Source organism: Synchiropus splendidus, chromosome 3 (genome assembly GCF_027744825.2).
Source record: "Synchiropus splendidus isolate RoL2022-P1 chromosome 3, RoL_Sspl_1.0, whole genome shotgun sequence".
Lineage (NCBI taxonomy): Eukaryota > Metazoa > Chordata > Actinopteri > Syngnathiformes > Callionymidae > Synchiropus > Synchiropus splendidus.
The window spans coordinates 14,647,027-14,662,003 of NC_071336.1; the positions used below are offsets into that span (position 1 = coordinate 14,647,027).

General features: G+C 41.3%; 1 protein-coding gene across 3 annotated transcripts in view; it reads right to left on the bottom strand.

Annotated features, from left to right (window-relative positions):
- trpc5a (transient receptor potential cation channel, subfamily C, member 5a) overlaps positions 1 to 14,977 on the bottom strand; it is a 99,888-nt gene that overhangs the window by 15,583 nt on the left and 69,328 nt on the right. For all 3 annotated transcript variants that reach the window (XM_053859514.1, XM_053859515.1, XM_053859516.1), the window contains 5 exons: positions 11,806 to 11,943; positions 11,188 to 11,386; positions 10,433 to 10,572; positions 7,469 to 7,669; positions 6,190 to 6,311 (listed from right to left, as the gene is read on the bottom strand). In XM_053859514.1, the coding sequence (XP_053715489.1) occupies positions 6,190 to 6,311; positions 7,469 to 7,669; positions 10,433 to 10,572; positions 11,188 to 11,386; positions 11,806 to 11,943 (800 nt within the window). The remainder of the gene's footprint in view (positions 1 to 6,189; positions 6,312 to 7,468; positions 7,670 to 10,432; positions 10,573 to 11,187; positions 11,387 to 11,805; positions 11,944 to 14,977) is intronic.

Below are 14,977 nucleotides of genomic sequence, written 5' to 3' on the forward strand. Positions count from 1 at the left end.
TTTATGAAAGTCTTTCTGAAACCAACTGCTGATAAAAAGATAAGTGAGTGAAGCATCCGAGTTGACTCTCACCTCATCCTGCATGACAAGAATTATGCTGCAAATTATTTGGAAAAAAAAAAGATTCAAAAATATCATATAACTGTTTAAAGCAAGAATTTCTTATTTCTAGTGTTCAATCTACAACCAGGCATAACTGCCTTATTATCTATAATAGAGTGGAATTTTTAAAATTAGATTAACTGTTAAAATATATCTTACATCTACACCTGTCTTGTCAAAAAATAAATCTTGTTTTAAGGTTTTGTAACAAACCCAAGTTGCTTAACTCAAGCATTTATTATTGCTTTTATTTCAAGCATGCTGAGATACAGAAATATCATAACGAAATCTGATATGTTGTGCTATTTTTAGGCTGTAAGAAGTTAAATTTTAAGTAAGTAATTTGAAGTAAGTCAACTTAAAAACAGCATTATCTGCCCCCCCCAGATACATCTTGTAGACAGATATTTTCACTTGTTTCAATTACATATTTACTCAGAATGAGTGTTTTTAATCTTGTTTTCAGATGTACACACTTTTTGCAGTGTAGGACTAAGTCTGTTATACACACAGTTCCAGGCCAAAGTCATAAAGTGATCAGTCAAATTGTGAAATGTAATTCCTGTATTTTGGGCAATAAGTTGTTTGCAGTGTGAAACTGTCAGAAAAAAAAATCCCTGCATGTAACTCTTGACAATTCAGTGGCTCTACTCTGGTCACGCTGTTCAATTTTCTGTTCTCTTGCTTGATTTAAAGGCATCTTCTCTCCTTGAGAGCAGTCCTCTTTATTTCTTCCAAATGTCTTCCTCGATATGACTTCTTCTCTTCTAATCCCAGGTGTCTTTTCCACTCCTTCGCTCCTCATCCTTCCCTGGCCATTTTTCCACCCAACCTTGTCTAATCTTGCTTCCGTTCCTCTCCTGTTCCTTCTTCTCTCTCCACTTTCCAACACCTGATCTTGTCCGTGTTGCTGCTCAGCAGTTGTGTAGGATGTTTACACTTGGCAGCCTTCTTTATCATGCTTCGGACTATGAAATATTCAGTGAGTGCTCTTGTGCATGTGTGTGAAAAAGGACAACAGCAGTGTCATTGTGTGTATTCTATTCCATTCCATCTGAAGCTTTCACAATATTAGGAGTGGTTTTTGTTGTCGGGCAGCACGTAGGCTCACACTGTCAGCCTCATGGTAAGAAGAACAGTATGAGCCATCCCCAGGCTTTGTGGCAAACCTGGCTCCTTTTTGTGCATTTTGTACAGGCTCTCTTTGTCACTCTGCAGTCCAAATAAATAAATACTTCAGGAACACAAAATTGTTCACTGGAGAGACAGAGCACGTGAGTGGGAGACTGTTCATGCCATTTGACAGACCGGCGCCATGGGACACACTGCAAAGGGCAGCCGACAGGTTGAGATAGGATCCAGCTGCCAGTGACCCTGAGGCCAGAAATAAGCACTTGAAAATTATTTATGTCTTATACGTCCGTGTAGTTATACAGCTCTGTGCTCTGGTCAAATTGAAAGTGATTTTTTTTTACTATCCCCACAGTTGAATAATATCCCTAAAAGAGACACAAACTTGCCTCATCCCAGAAACCTCCTCCTGAGGTTAACCCTATCCTGACCCATCAGAACCAAGGCATTCCCTGGCAAACCAGAAGACACAGTCTTGCCTACATCTCCTAGAGTCACGGCTCTCTTCCCTGTTAAACATACTCAGTACACAAGCAGGGAGGCATGCCAGAAGGTGCACATCCAACTGTGAGATAGTCCAGCAAAGTTGTACTTTAGGTCTTGACTTGACTTTTATATCCTGTTCTTTTTGTCACTAACCAAACTTTGTGGCCACAGACAAGGACTGAAACATAAATCAAAGGCCACTGTATATTGAGAGCTTTGCCGTGTGGCTCAGCTCTTCCTTCATTAAAACAGGTCAATATCAAGACTGCATGACTGAGGTTGCTGCACCAATCCATCTGTCCATCTCATGCTCATTGTCCCCTCACTTATAAACAGGACCAAGATTCTCAAGATTCGCCTCTAAGCTGTGTTGTGTTGAACTCATTTTCCCAAACTTTATGGCATGAATCTTTCATCAAGCACCAGTTGAAACGGTTCATTTTTGTAATGTCAACCTTTTTCTTAATGTGAAGCAGAAACTTCAGCCACACTATTGGAGCGCTCTCCGCCTACTAATAAAGCTGAAGGTCTAATGCGTTCAGCTGGGTACGTTATTCCACTTGCACATCAAGACTGCGTCTGAGCAAAAACATTTAATGGTGATAAATGATGATGAGGACTTACGAAGGGGAAGTAACTGCGCGGCAAACAGGAAATGAAGACGTGCACGCCCGCGCACACACGTGAACACACACTCAGGATATAATCCCTCAGATTGTAAACTCATGAATGTTGATGCAGACGTGTTGCCCCCGGGTTCGCGATGGCTCTGTTTGCATAATGCGTCATCCCATCCGCCTTTGTGGCGATCAGCATGCTCATTTAGCTTCTGCGTGAGGCTGATTTCTCTCCAGCCGGCTCCACCAGCAGCATTTGCAGTCTGACGAATGAAGCTGGCAGCCACAGTATGTAGTGTATTTGCTCTTTTTCATTGGCACTGTAGGGAGCTGGTCTGGTGCAACCGAGTCGAGAGGGAGAGGAGAACTGTAACTTGATGCGCACAGCTTCACTCACACTAAGATCCTACAAGACAGTTCGCAGACATTGTGATAATAAAATATAAAACCTTACATTTCATGAAATTATACTGATGGTTAATCCACTGCAAGCGCAGAGTTAGAACATTTGAAATGTCTTTGAGTGAACACATTCACAAGACAAGCCAAATGACCTCCACAGCAGCTCGATCTATGTTTCGTGGCGGCCTCACGAATATGTATGCCATTTTGTCCCACTACTTTTCTGTGCCTGGGGACATCTAGTTGGCAAAACTAAAGCTAAAAAAATGGTAGCTCATTACACTAATGTTATAGCGTATACACAAAAACATATACACAGATATATCCAAGTTGGTCTGTACTTAAAGCAGGGGCACATGGTGTGCAGTGGCAGGAGTGCTGTCGATGACGTGCTTGTTCCATGTGAGGACTGAGGTGTGGCCTGTGCCTTCCAAGGAGCTCCACACCCTCCTCCTTGTTCATTGTCTCATGTGACTGACTCACAAAAAGGGGCTATATGATGGTGGACCGCTGTGAAGGATCCAGAAGAAACAAGATTGCAAATGGGATGGATGTGTTCTGTGCTGTATGAAGTGATCTGTTTTTTTTTTTTCATTAACATCAAATGAAGGAAACAAGACCACAAAAAAACATGATCATCATCATTGTAATCGCAATCGTAAAGCACTAAAGCAGTTAGTTTCTGTATTTGCACCAGATAGTAAAGCACTCCACAGGATTGTCACTACAGCCCAGAGGATTGTCAGTTACCCCTTTACTGAGGATCAGTGGAGGTCCCCCGAATCTCCAGGCTCATCTAATCCTGGACAGAGTAGAAGCTCTTGTCGTCTAGAAACCACTTCATTTGAGAGTAACTTAAGGGGGGCCTTCGCACTACAGACTCAGGCCTGGGTAAATGTCTAAGACGTCAACAAAAAAGATACAGGCTGTGACCCCAGATGAGAGTCTGCATGGAGAGGTGGATTTTGTCTTGAGTTCTCTGACTATAGTCGACTATAATTTGGTTGCATGAAGCGCAAGAATGTGGGGGATGTGAGAAAGAGGTGAAGAAGGATGGAATAACTGGATAAAAGTGTCAGGTGTGATGTGCGACAAAAGGGTGTCTGCAAGGATGAAAGGGAAGGTGTACACAACTGTGGTCAGGCCAGCAATGTTGTGGGACTGAGGAAAAGACAGGAGGCAGATCTGGAGGTAGCAGAGATGAAGATGCTGAGGTTCTCTCTGGGAGTGAGCAGGATGGATAGGATCAGGGAGCAGTAGATCAGAGGGACAGCACATGTGGTCAGGTGTTGAGGAGACAAAGTCGGAGAGGCTAGATTGAGATGGTTTGGACATGTACACAGGAGAGATGGTAGGAAGATGTTGAGGTTGGAACTGCCAGGCAGAAGGTGGAGAGGAAGGCCAAAGAGGAGATTTATGGAGGTGGTGAAGGAGGACATGAGGTTTGTAGGTTTGAGAGAAGAGGAAGCAGAGGACAGGGTGAGATGGAGGAGGATGATCCGCTGTGGCCATCCCTGAAGGGAGAGGCCAAAAGAATAAGCGAAAGGTTTTGGCCACACATCGCTTCCTGGCGACAGCAGGGGTGGGGATGATGATGCCATTGCAAGTGCAATGGTGATTGGCTGGGTAGGCGAAAAATACCTGGCAACCCATCCCACCTTGGTACAAAATCTGGCTCCCAGCTCGCCCTTTCGCAAGGCACCGCACCATGACTTCACCAGTGACAGCACCATTTCCTCGAGAAAGCGAGGGGTATGAAGACGACCGAAAGGTTCAACACCAGTTTAACTGGACTGTACCATCCACTTCTCACAGTGATACTTCAGTGTAAAGTATGAAGTCTGCTAACGGCGTTGAAAATGTACTGGATCCGCATTGCTTTCCCTTGACTGACTCCTTGCCTGAGAGATCAACTGAACTCTATATTAACCCAGTCTTGACAAGGACAGAACTAGAAGCCCTGTATGTTGAAGTGTTGGGGTCAGGGGATGACTGTTTATCATGTGACCAGGGTTGAAGTCACACTCCAATTAAGGTAATGTCTCAGATTTTATTTAAGTTCATGATAATTAAACCTTATGTTTATGAAGCTTGAAGTCAATAATCTTGTAGTTTGAAGTTTTTATTTTTTTTTATTTTTACAGTTAAAACTAAAATATAGATTTTACTCAATTCATCAATCAAATGTTCTAAAATACTGTATGTGGTGTTTTTATCCTTCAGTTAATATAAACATAAATATAAACGTGACGGTATGGATGTTATAGAATGTAGTAGCATATAATGTCGCCGTTACTTAGCTCAATAAATAAATACTCTTACAGTGAGGTAATTCAGTTACCAACTCAATTACTTTTTGGGCAAAGTCATTTGTAACTGTGACTAATTTCGAAGTAAGATGACCAACACAGGTCTCCACTTTAATTTATCATAACTGAAACCACCATCCAACCAGTGTTTGAACTTTGCATATGATTACATCCCAGAAGAACACCACTCTTTGTGTAAGGATTTCGCAACAGTGATGGTAGAAATCCATATTCTATTCTCATTGTACAAAAACATACATGCTGTATTCATCTGTTCACTTTCTGCTGCTCATTCATTCACATTACTTGGCCGCAGGAGCTTCCACATATTCCAGAAGAGGGGGTCACCCCCACCCTGTTCAAACAGACACACTCACTCAAAACGTCCTCAGGACTGGAATGAGACAAATTATATTGGAAATATTGGAATTAATGCAGTAGGAATACCTGCATTTGAAAATTAGGAATATATGAAACGGAAAAAAAACACATACATAGACACAGTAAGTATTCAATGCAACAGAAGAACTAACAATAAAACATCACAATTTTAAAAAATGAACAATAATTGTCATCCAATAATTATTATTTTGTTTCTACAATGATAATTACAATATGAACCTGGTTACCAATTCAAATTGATCGAATAAACAAATGAAACACACAAACATAAAGCAGTACATGATGGACTTAATATTATAATCAGTGAATATGTAAATAACAGTAAAATAATCAGTACAATTTATTTAATTCACTATCTAAAAACTACACTACTTTAGAATGGACCAATAATTTATATTCCGAGCTTGCTTGAATGAATGTTCTGAGAATCACCCAGATTGTGTTGTCATTGAAAACATTAAAAATACAGGAGCGCAGTGGCAAAAATAGAATGAACCAGTGCATTATTTTTTATGTCATTAAAAAGAGTGATGAAAAAAAACCATTGCTTCCCAAAGGTAGCATACTAAATAGGAAAAATCTATAAAATTGAGTCTTCCATACAAAACAATGACTGCAGAAACTGCTTTATGGAAGCTGCTCATGGTGCATTTGTGGGCTTTCATTGGTAAATTTGTCTCAGACCGCAGAAAGGCAGCGAGCAGTAAGAGGCTTGACAGGTAGAGAGGATGGGTACTCACGTTGAGAAGGCATTGTTCTGCTTCTCACAGCGAATGCCTTTGCAGTTGCTGGGTTCTTCTGCCGCTGTGGTCTCATAGTAGAAATAAAGCTGGTTTAATCCATTGGCAAACGCCAGCAAAACCTGAAAAGACAGACCATATTAAATAGATTTATGTCAGTGTCTCTGTTTCTGAGAGCAAATTCTTCGTCGTGTTGATGCAAAGTAACAAAATGCAACTAGGGATGGCGGGCTGTGTACCCACCAAGCAACCTTAATATTAATAATCCCACTTTCTTGAAGATGAGGGGTCTCAAACTGATCCACAAAGGGGCCGCAGTGGTGGTTGGGCTTTTGTTGACATCTGACAAGGTGAGTGGTTGGAACAAAAACCTGCACCCACTGCGGCCTTTTGAGGTCCGGTTTGAGACCCCTGCTCTAGATGGATGTTGGTTGGGAAGAATGCACCTTTCAAAGCTGAAGACGCCCTCAAAAACAACGGTATGAAAAGGGCAAGTATTTAAAAAAAATAAAAACAGAGTTGCCCTCCAACAGCACAGAAGCTACACTTGGTTACATAAAAGTACTGCAGAGTGAAAGCATGTGGATTCCGGCTCCAGGCTCACTGGGATTGATTTTAGGACTTCAGGGAGTGAACTAATTCACATGTGGATAGTGTTGTAGGCTGGCAGATCCCTGGAGAAGGAATTAGTGAGTTCTGAATGTAATGAAATAGGCCTGTAATGTCCTTCTCCGCCGATCAAGGGTAGCGAGCGCTGCGGGTTTGTTCACTCTCATCTTCATCAAAGATTTAGTGTGTGGAGAGAAAGGGAAAGAAAAGTCAAAGCAAATGAAATCTGTGACCCGTCATCAACTACTTTGCAATAGTAGCTTTTAATTTGATGCCGAAATTCTCACAGAGATGAAAAACTGACTGAAATACTGAGGGCTTCAGTTAGATGAAATATTTCTATTTACAGACTGAGCTCTTTCACAGTCTATTGCAACTCATAAACCTCTGGTCTGATGAAGGCTCAGCCCACTTGTTAAACCTTGCAACACGTGAAGAAGATTTTCGAGACAAAAATATACATCACTAGTTAGTGCACTACTGCTTTAAATAAATAATCCGAATCCAAATAATACTGAGATGTTTTTTCACTTCACTTGAAAATGTCAGCAGACCCAGTTTATCATCAGGCTAGTATTATATACATCGGCACCGCAAGCATCTTCTTTCATAAAAACACCTGTCTGTTCATCTCAGCTTTAAACACAAGACAGTAAAAGAAGATTCTTACCAAGCAGTAAATGAAGAGAAACTTGAGAATGTCCAGCAGCATCCTTCCCAGCGAGATTTGCAGTGGCCCGAGGTGTGAGTTGGCGGTGAAGAGGGAGATGAGTCTTAGCGAACTGAAGATGTTGGCGATGGCGAAAAGAGCCTCTGCGATCAGAGTCGGGTGCCACATCTCCCACTCTTCCCGAGGACGAGAAGAGTTGTACTGTAGCAAGGAGAGAAGCAGGGGAACCAGTGTTTACTTGGATAAAGTGTGTCCGGTTGACTTAAAATCGCAATGAAATTCCATCACCGTGAGACTGATAAAGGATTTTCATTTCATGTCAGGGAACCTTAAGGATGCTCCTAAAATAAAAACATATATTATTTTGCAAATCAATGTGATGCCCTACCTTCACCTCATCACAATCAAACTGACATACTGAATTGCTGCTCTGACTTTGGCTCATTTTTTGCTCTGCTTCCAGCTCATTCCTCCGCATGTCTCAATCTCCTCATGCTTGGCTTCTTCCTCATTTCGAATTCAACCATTAGGCTTCCACAGGACTTCTTGTCTTGTTAACTCTGCTCTCATAAGCCACCACAGCCGGAAACAGAAACATGCGCACTCTTATTAATTCATGGCCCCTCCTTGCACCTTTCCACACAATTCTCTGCACTCTGTGGTCCCTTCCACGCAGTTTTCAGAACATCAAAAATAAAGACTGGTGTAAAACCTCTAAATAATAACAGGTGTAGCAACGAAAATGTAGAACGCAGAGATGCCACAGATGCTTTGCTGGGGATTCGTCTTTAAGTCAGCTGGGGAAACTACAGGCTTCGAGGCGACATGAGAAGGAACGCTTTTTTTTTTTTTTTTTTTTTTTTGAGATTAAACTGCCACTCCAGATTTGAGGAAAGGGACTCAGGACATGTCTAGTCACTGCTAAGCAGAGATGTGTGGGGGCGGCCGTTTAAATTAAGTGAATACAAAGGGAACATGAGGATATTTGCAAGACAACTGCTGTATTTACCCTGGTCAAATATGAGGATTCCCTGGCTCCTTTTACTGGCTAATACTGTGTGACAGAAGCTTACTTTGAAGAGTCCAGACCGCTGGCATCTCAAACAATCTTTTTCCGTTCCTCTTTGTGTTAAACCAATAAACTGTCAATTCGACATGCTTAGTGCCACAAGTCAATCTCCCTCAACCCCAACTAGTAAGAAATTATTTTAAAGCATTTGACAGATCCAGTTTGTGATGTTGGGATACAGGCTTTTCTTAGGGAGAACCAGGGTTCAAGGACCAGTTTGGAGCCAACATTGAATGTCATCTTTCTGTGACAGAGGTGGGCCTGTGTCACACCTGTTTGAGGTGTTTCACTCTCAAAAGACAGTGAAGCAAGAGCACAAGTGCCTCTGAAGGTGAAGCAGCGTTCTGTGAAGTGTGTCTGAGTGAAGGGTAATGGTGCAGGTACATGGACACGTGTGCTGCCTCTGCCTTTTGGTGTTGAGATTTGTCAACAGGTTTTTCCCAAGAACGACTGGGGTTATACGCCACAGTCAAACAGACGTCTAGTTGGAGATATATTTAATAGGGCTGTGCATTGGTGGGTGTCTCGCGATACGATAAATATCCTGATATGGGAGTGGTGATACAGTGCATTGTGATCTATTGCGATACTGTAAGTTTAGCAATATATTCTAATATTTGTTTGCAAAGGCCCTCGTTTTAAGGTCAGAAATTATATTATGAGATACAACATTATGCACATGAATACAAGTTTATTGTTATGAACAGAAAGGAAGGTCTTGTTGGTATTAAACCCATGTCACAAATGAAATGCTTATCCAAGTATCTACTGTATGTATTGAATATCGATACAGGCAATCTAAAATATCAATATATCAATATTACACAATCAAGTTAGCGAAAATATTGATGCAATATCACACAATCAAACAAAAGTATCGCGATATTGAGTGTAATAGTTACACTGGTGATGTTTGACACATAACTCGCATAATATAGTACCATCACTCCTGTATCCGGATGCATATCATATCACAAGATGCCTGCCATCACAGAGGCCTACAAGAGTATAGTTATGTTAGTTTTCTTGTAAACAAAAATGTGTGTCTGTATGATGCAGCTATGTACTGAAACACAAAAAAAGACAAATTTTCCTCAAATTTTAAGGTGACTGAAAACTGTGTCTGTCATTGTACACTGGAAAATGCGGTCAATAGTAATGCACTTGTCACTGCAAAGTTCTTCTATGCCTTATGAGGTGACCTAAAATGACCCCACCAGGGATTTTTGGCCAGCCAGCTCACAGTCTCATCTCCATTAAAATTGATGTCAAAATGGCCCAGAATTTTCACATTCATGAATTTCAACTAGACACATTTGAATGTCCCCTGAATGTCTGCGTCTCTGTGAGAACATTCTGTACACCCCAGGTCGTGTCTTAAGCTGTATATGTGTGTGCAAACCTATATGAATATATGTGCGTGTGTATGTGTGTAGGAGGGCGACACGCCACCATCAGTGATTCACAGCTGCTGCAGATGGTCTCGCCGTCTGGTCTGTGTGCTGATATATGTGTGTGTATGAGAGCAACATTTTGCTCTTGATAAATTGATAAATTGTGAGTGTGTGCATCTGAACAAAGAGAGAGAAGATTAATTATTTGTGGCATCAAAGTCAAACTAACTGTTGGATTATTCTGTCCCCAAAGAGGCGCAGCTGTAATTCCTGCTATCTCGCTCAAAGTCAAAGGTCTTGTTTGATGTTGAGTCTTTATATTAAGCCCAATAAATCAGGTCTCCGGGGAGGGTTACTAGATGACGCAACGTGTGGCAAAACAAGGTTGGGACAAAGCTATTTCTGGGAAAACAAAATAATTCATTACCACACAATAGAAAAAATTCTTCAGTTATTTACTTGACTCCAGTTTTCAAAAGACAAGACAGTTGTTTCTCTCACCTTGACGTAGGCCACTATCTTCAGAGATATGGTGGCCAGGTAGAGAGAGTTCATGGCAAAATCCATCAGGTTCCACCAGTCATGGATGTACTCAGTGAAGCCACCGTCCCACATCTCCTTTATCTCAGCCCAGATGAAACCTGCAACATTATTCACCGCTGTCACCTCAGCGTCCAACACATACAAAACAAAACACATGCCTCTGAGTTACGTGGGCTTGTTACAGTCACTGTCATCATTTCATGCTAAACTTCAAAACTAGATACTTGAGCCAAGAAAAGGACTTTACACCTCCTGTCTACATAAACCAGTATTGTGTCTGCATTTTTATTCCCTCATTATAATTCTTAGTAACCCCTTTCTTTTGAGGAGATGAGAACATGGTTTCTGCACAGTAAATCAGTATTTCCTGATGAAAAAAAAAGATATATATATAATTATAATAAAAATACTAATTAAAATGTATAATTATTTCTCATGCTAACATAAATGATGTGCTGCATTCTTTCACCTAATTCATCCTTTGAAGAATGGTTGTGGATCTGAACCAAACTAGTATCAGCCAGGGCATCAATTGAAATGCTGAAAAACAAAAAGGCTGAAGGTTGCTGTTGAGTGACCGTCTACCATTGTTGGTTGCAGCTGGGACCTTGACTTTATTTGCCACTTTATACGAGCAATACGTCAAAACCTAATAACTGACTGGTGCGGCCTCTTTCTCCAACATCTCATCAGATAGATGTCTTTTCACCTACCCAGCACCCATGGGAGAATCATCCACTCCACAATGGTGGGCGGGGGTCCTTGCATATGTAGGTTTGTTCGGGCAATATGCTGCGAGGCCAGCAACAGGAGAAAGAGGAAGGTCAGGTAGGAGGCTGTGTGACAGATGAACTTGATGAATGGCTTCTTGATGAAACGTCCCAGAGCACTTTTAGGAGCCAACAGGTAGATCTGTGGATGAAGAAGAAAGTGAGGTGAAAGGTGAGTCTATTGAAACATATGTCTGAGACAATCCTCAAGAGTCTTTGGCTGGAAATTAATACCTCACTAACAGTAGTCTTCTAATGAGGAACCGAGGAAGAGTTAGTCATGGTTTTCCACTAGAACTCTTTGCAGATGGGTTTCTGCTGAACGCAAGACTAAACATTTTCCTCCCAAACCACACTCAGCATTCTTGAAAAATTAATAAGATCCTGTTTTTGCCTAGTTGTGATCTGTTTCCTGGCAACAGCTTCTCCCTTCCTCCCAATAAGCCCTTTGTATAATTGCAGCTTGGCATGATATATTTTTTTTAGATTTCTTCCATCTTCATGCGTCTTTACTTTTTCACTTCAGACAGAATGAAACCCTTTTCACTCCTTCTTGCTTACCAGTGAAAAGACAGGAAAGAGGAGGCCGATGATGAAGCAGGTGACCAACTTCACCGCCCAATGTCGGCGTCTCCAGCCAGGGAAGCCGTCATACCACAACGTGGCCAAAAGCTGCTGGCAGTTTGGCTGTGCTACAAACTACAAAAAAAAAAAAAGAAATGACAGGATGATCAATGAGATGCGGCACTTTAGCGTTTCCAGTATGGATCACCGTAATTTTATATATATTGATATTAATTTAGAAAATTGACAACCGTTTCAACTTCGAGCAGAATGTGCAAACACAGATTGATGGCAAGCAGCGATTTAACAGACCCAGCAGTGGATCATGATTAATTCCCAAAATTCACGAAAACACATTGTGGGAAACTTCACCTCATTCACAGAAATCCCACAGTTCCAACATGAGATATTGAAAGCACTTGGAGTTTCACCAGTCCCATTAGCTCCTCGTCCTCATCAGCCCTTCATCTGCCCTCAGAATTACCCAGAACCAGCAGAATCCTTGTTCCTTTCCTCCGATTTTCCCTCCATTGTGTTTCTGCTCCAGTTCTCTCTGTTTCCATTTCTAATCCGTCCTTTCTGTCTCTGTCAGCTGCCTTCTGAGGAATAACACATTTAATCTCCAGCTACATTTCCTTGATCGTCCTTCTCTCTGGTCATGGTGTAATTCCTGTCTGCCCCTCTTATCCAAGCAATCCCTTCCCCAAAACATCCCATCGCCTTTTGCCAGGGAAGCTGAAATGAGACTTTGTGTAGGTGTGATTTTGTTTTGTGCCTTGTCATCAATGTGATTTATTCAGTACACAATTTCAATACACAATTCCTCCCCTATTTATAGTTTATTAAAACGTCAAAGTCAACTACGCAGTATCAAATGATCACAAAAAGTTGGTTCAGTTGAATTTGAGAGCTAAAAAAAACTGAATTCAAATTCTCAGCAGTGTGTTGAGTGAGAACCAGAAACATGCCTTGATAACATCTCACAAGTCAGTGTGATGTCACAGTCTATTGACACATCCATTAGGTGGAGATAAACAAGATCTTCAGCTTCAGAGAAGAGATGTCGAAGTGTTGTGTGGTGGCTGGATGTTCTCATCTTGCCAGTGAGCGCGTAAACCTTTTCTCCCCAAAAGATGTACTGCGTCATAAGAAATGAGAAGAAGCAGGGACACGTAAAACTGTCGGAACTGTTGGTTGTCTGCAGTGAACATTTCGCTGCTATGCAAGAACCTTTCGCCTCAAATGGGTTCTGAAATCGAACATGAACTATCAGCAAGTAAAATACGGCAAATAAATACAGCAGAGTGAAGCAGGGGTCTCAAATCTTGTCTGGAAAAGATCAAGTCCTTTTTGATGGTGTCACAGATGGTGAATACTCTAGAAACACACTCCGTGATGCAGAATTTTTTAAATATATTTTTTAAAATATTTTGTGCCGTTGATCCTTCTTAAGAGAGTAGAACAGCCAGTTCATTGTCATCTTGATTTTGATATGTCCATTCGCCGCTGTGGAGCAGATCAATGTCCATCCCAGCACAGACTGACTAGTTTGAATAAAAAATACATCCTTTGTGTTCATAAACCCCCTCTTTGTCCTCAAATGCAGTTTACAAATCACTCAATTCTTTGCTGATCTTCATCTACATCGTAGGTAACTCTGGCTTCCTCACAAGATGATGCTGCTGTTTGACATAGTGATGAAAATTACGGTGTTAATTAAGGTAACCATACTTTTATTGAAAATATTTTGCATAAACAGAATCTTCTTTTCTTTTCCGGCTTCTCCCTTTAGGGGTCGCCACAGCGGATCATCCTCCTCAAACAGAATGAACTCTCAAATTATGTCTTGGTTGACAATGCCACATCATAATAATATCACTTTAATATGTTTATATACAGTAATTTGGCATTTCCATATCATGTAAAATTTTAAAGTCAATGTTACCTATCCAATTTTATAACTGCCCAAAGCAGCAAAGTGCCTTCAACAGCTGCGGACTTAAACTCCAGGTACCAGTCTCAGACGGTACAGACCTTTGCCACGGACAAGGACTTGAGTCAGGTTTCCCCCTTGGCCTATCAAACGTTGCCCCTTTGCCTTTCACACTCTCTCCCATGGTGCCCTGTCGTCTGCTGGGCTTGATGTTAGCAGCCAGTGACTGTTGACCTCGCCACCATGGGCACTTTAAATAGTCTTATTCGCTTATACTCTTTCTAGCCTCTTGGCATTGCTCTGGGTGCTGTGGGCCAAAACAAACTCCTGACACTAAAAAAAGGTTCTTTCCTTTTTAGCCTCAGCTGAGAGTGTGTGATTGGCTGCAGTGATTTGAAAACAGACTCAACTGAAACACCAACAAAAATATTTCAGCTACACTTTTGGCATTGACTGGAAGAACACAATGCATTTAAGCAACATTTAAGTGGATTTTTATGAAGTTTTAAGGGCGTTTCAGAATAATCGTCCCATTCATGTCGTTCAAAAGAAACATTGTTATCTTCGGAAACTTCAGCTCAAGTCACTATCAACATTAAGTGACATGAATTTGTAGTAGTTGCATGAATACCTCTTTCCCCCACCACCTTTTTTTACAGTAGATGCTTGGACAGCCCAGTGACGTGCTGGCAAGAGAGTCCGAATATACAACAGGAGCAACACATCCTCACTCCCATTGGTTAATACATTGACATTGGGAAGGTGGACTTCAACATCCTATGCTGAAGCCAAAGACAACCTCCAGCAGTGCATGTTGACGCATTGGGCAACATTAAGACTGAAACACATAAGTCTATTTGACAGTCGTCAATATGCCCTGCCTCACGAGTGAGAATGTGCCGGCTTTAAGAGCTCTGCAAAGCTTCTGCCTCCAGCTGTCGGTAAATGACATTTTAAAGGCAAAAAGGTTTAAAAAACAAAATAAGGAAGAAATAAGTGACATAGAGGAAGTATGCACTCTCAAATAGGACTTGGCAATATGAAAGAAAAAAACACATCCCAATAACATATTTTTTCCACACTGTTCGATCTTGATTTATCTCAATATTTCAAGATTGTTTTCAAGATTCATTGCCCAGCCCTACTCTTGAGTTAGCATTATTTCTCTCAGTAACACTCCATACCACGACAGAGGGAACCAAAAACCTGTTTGACGGGAACTAGAATCAATGAACA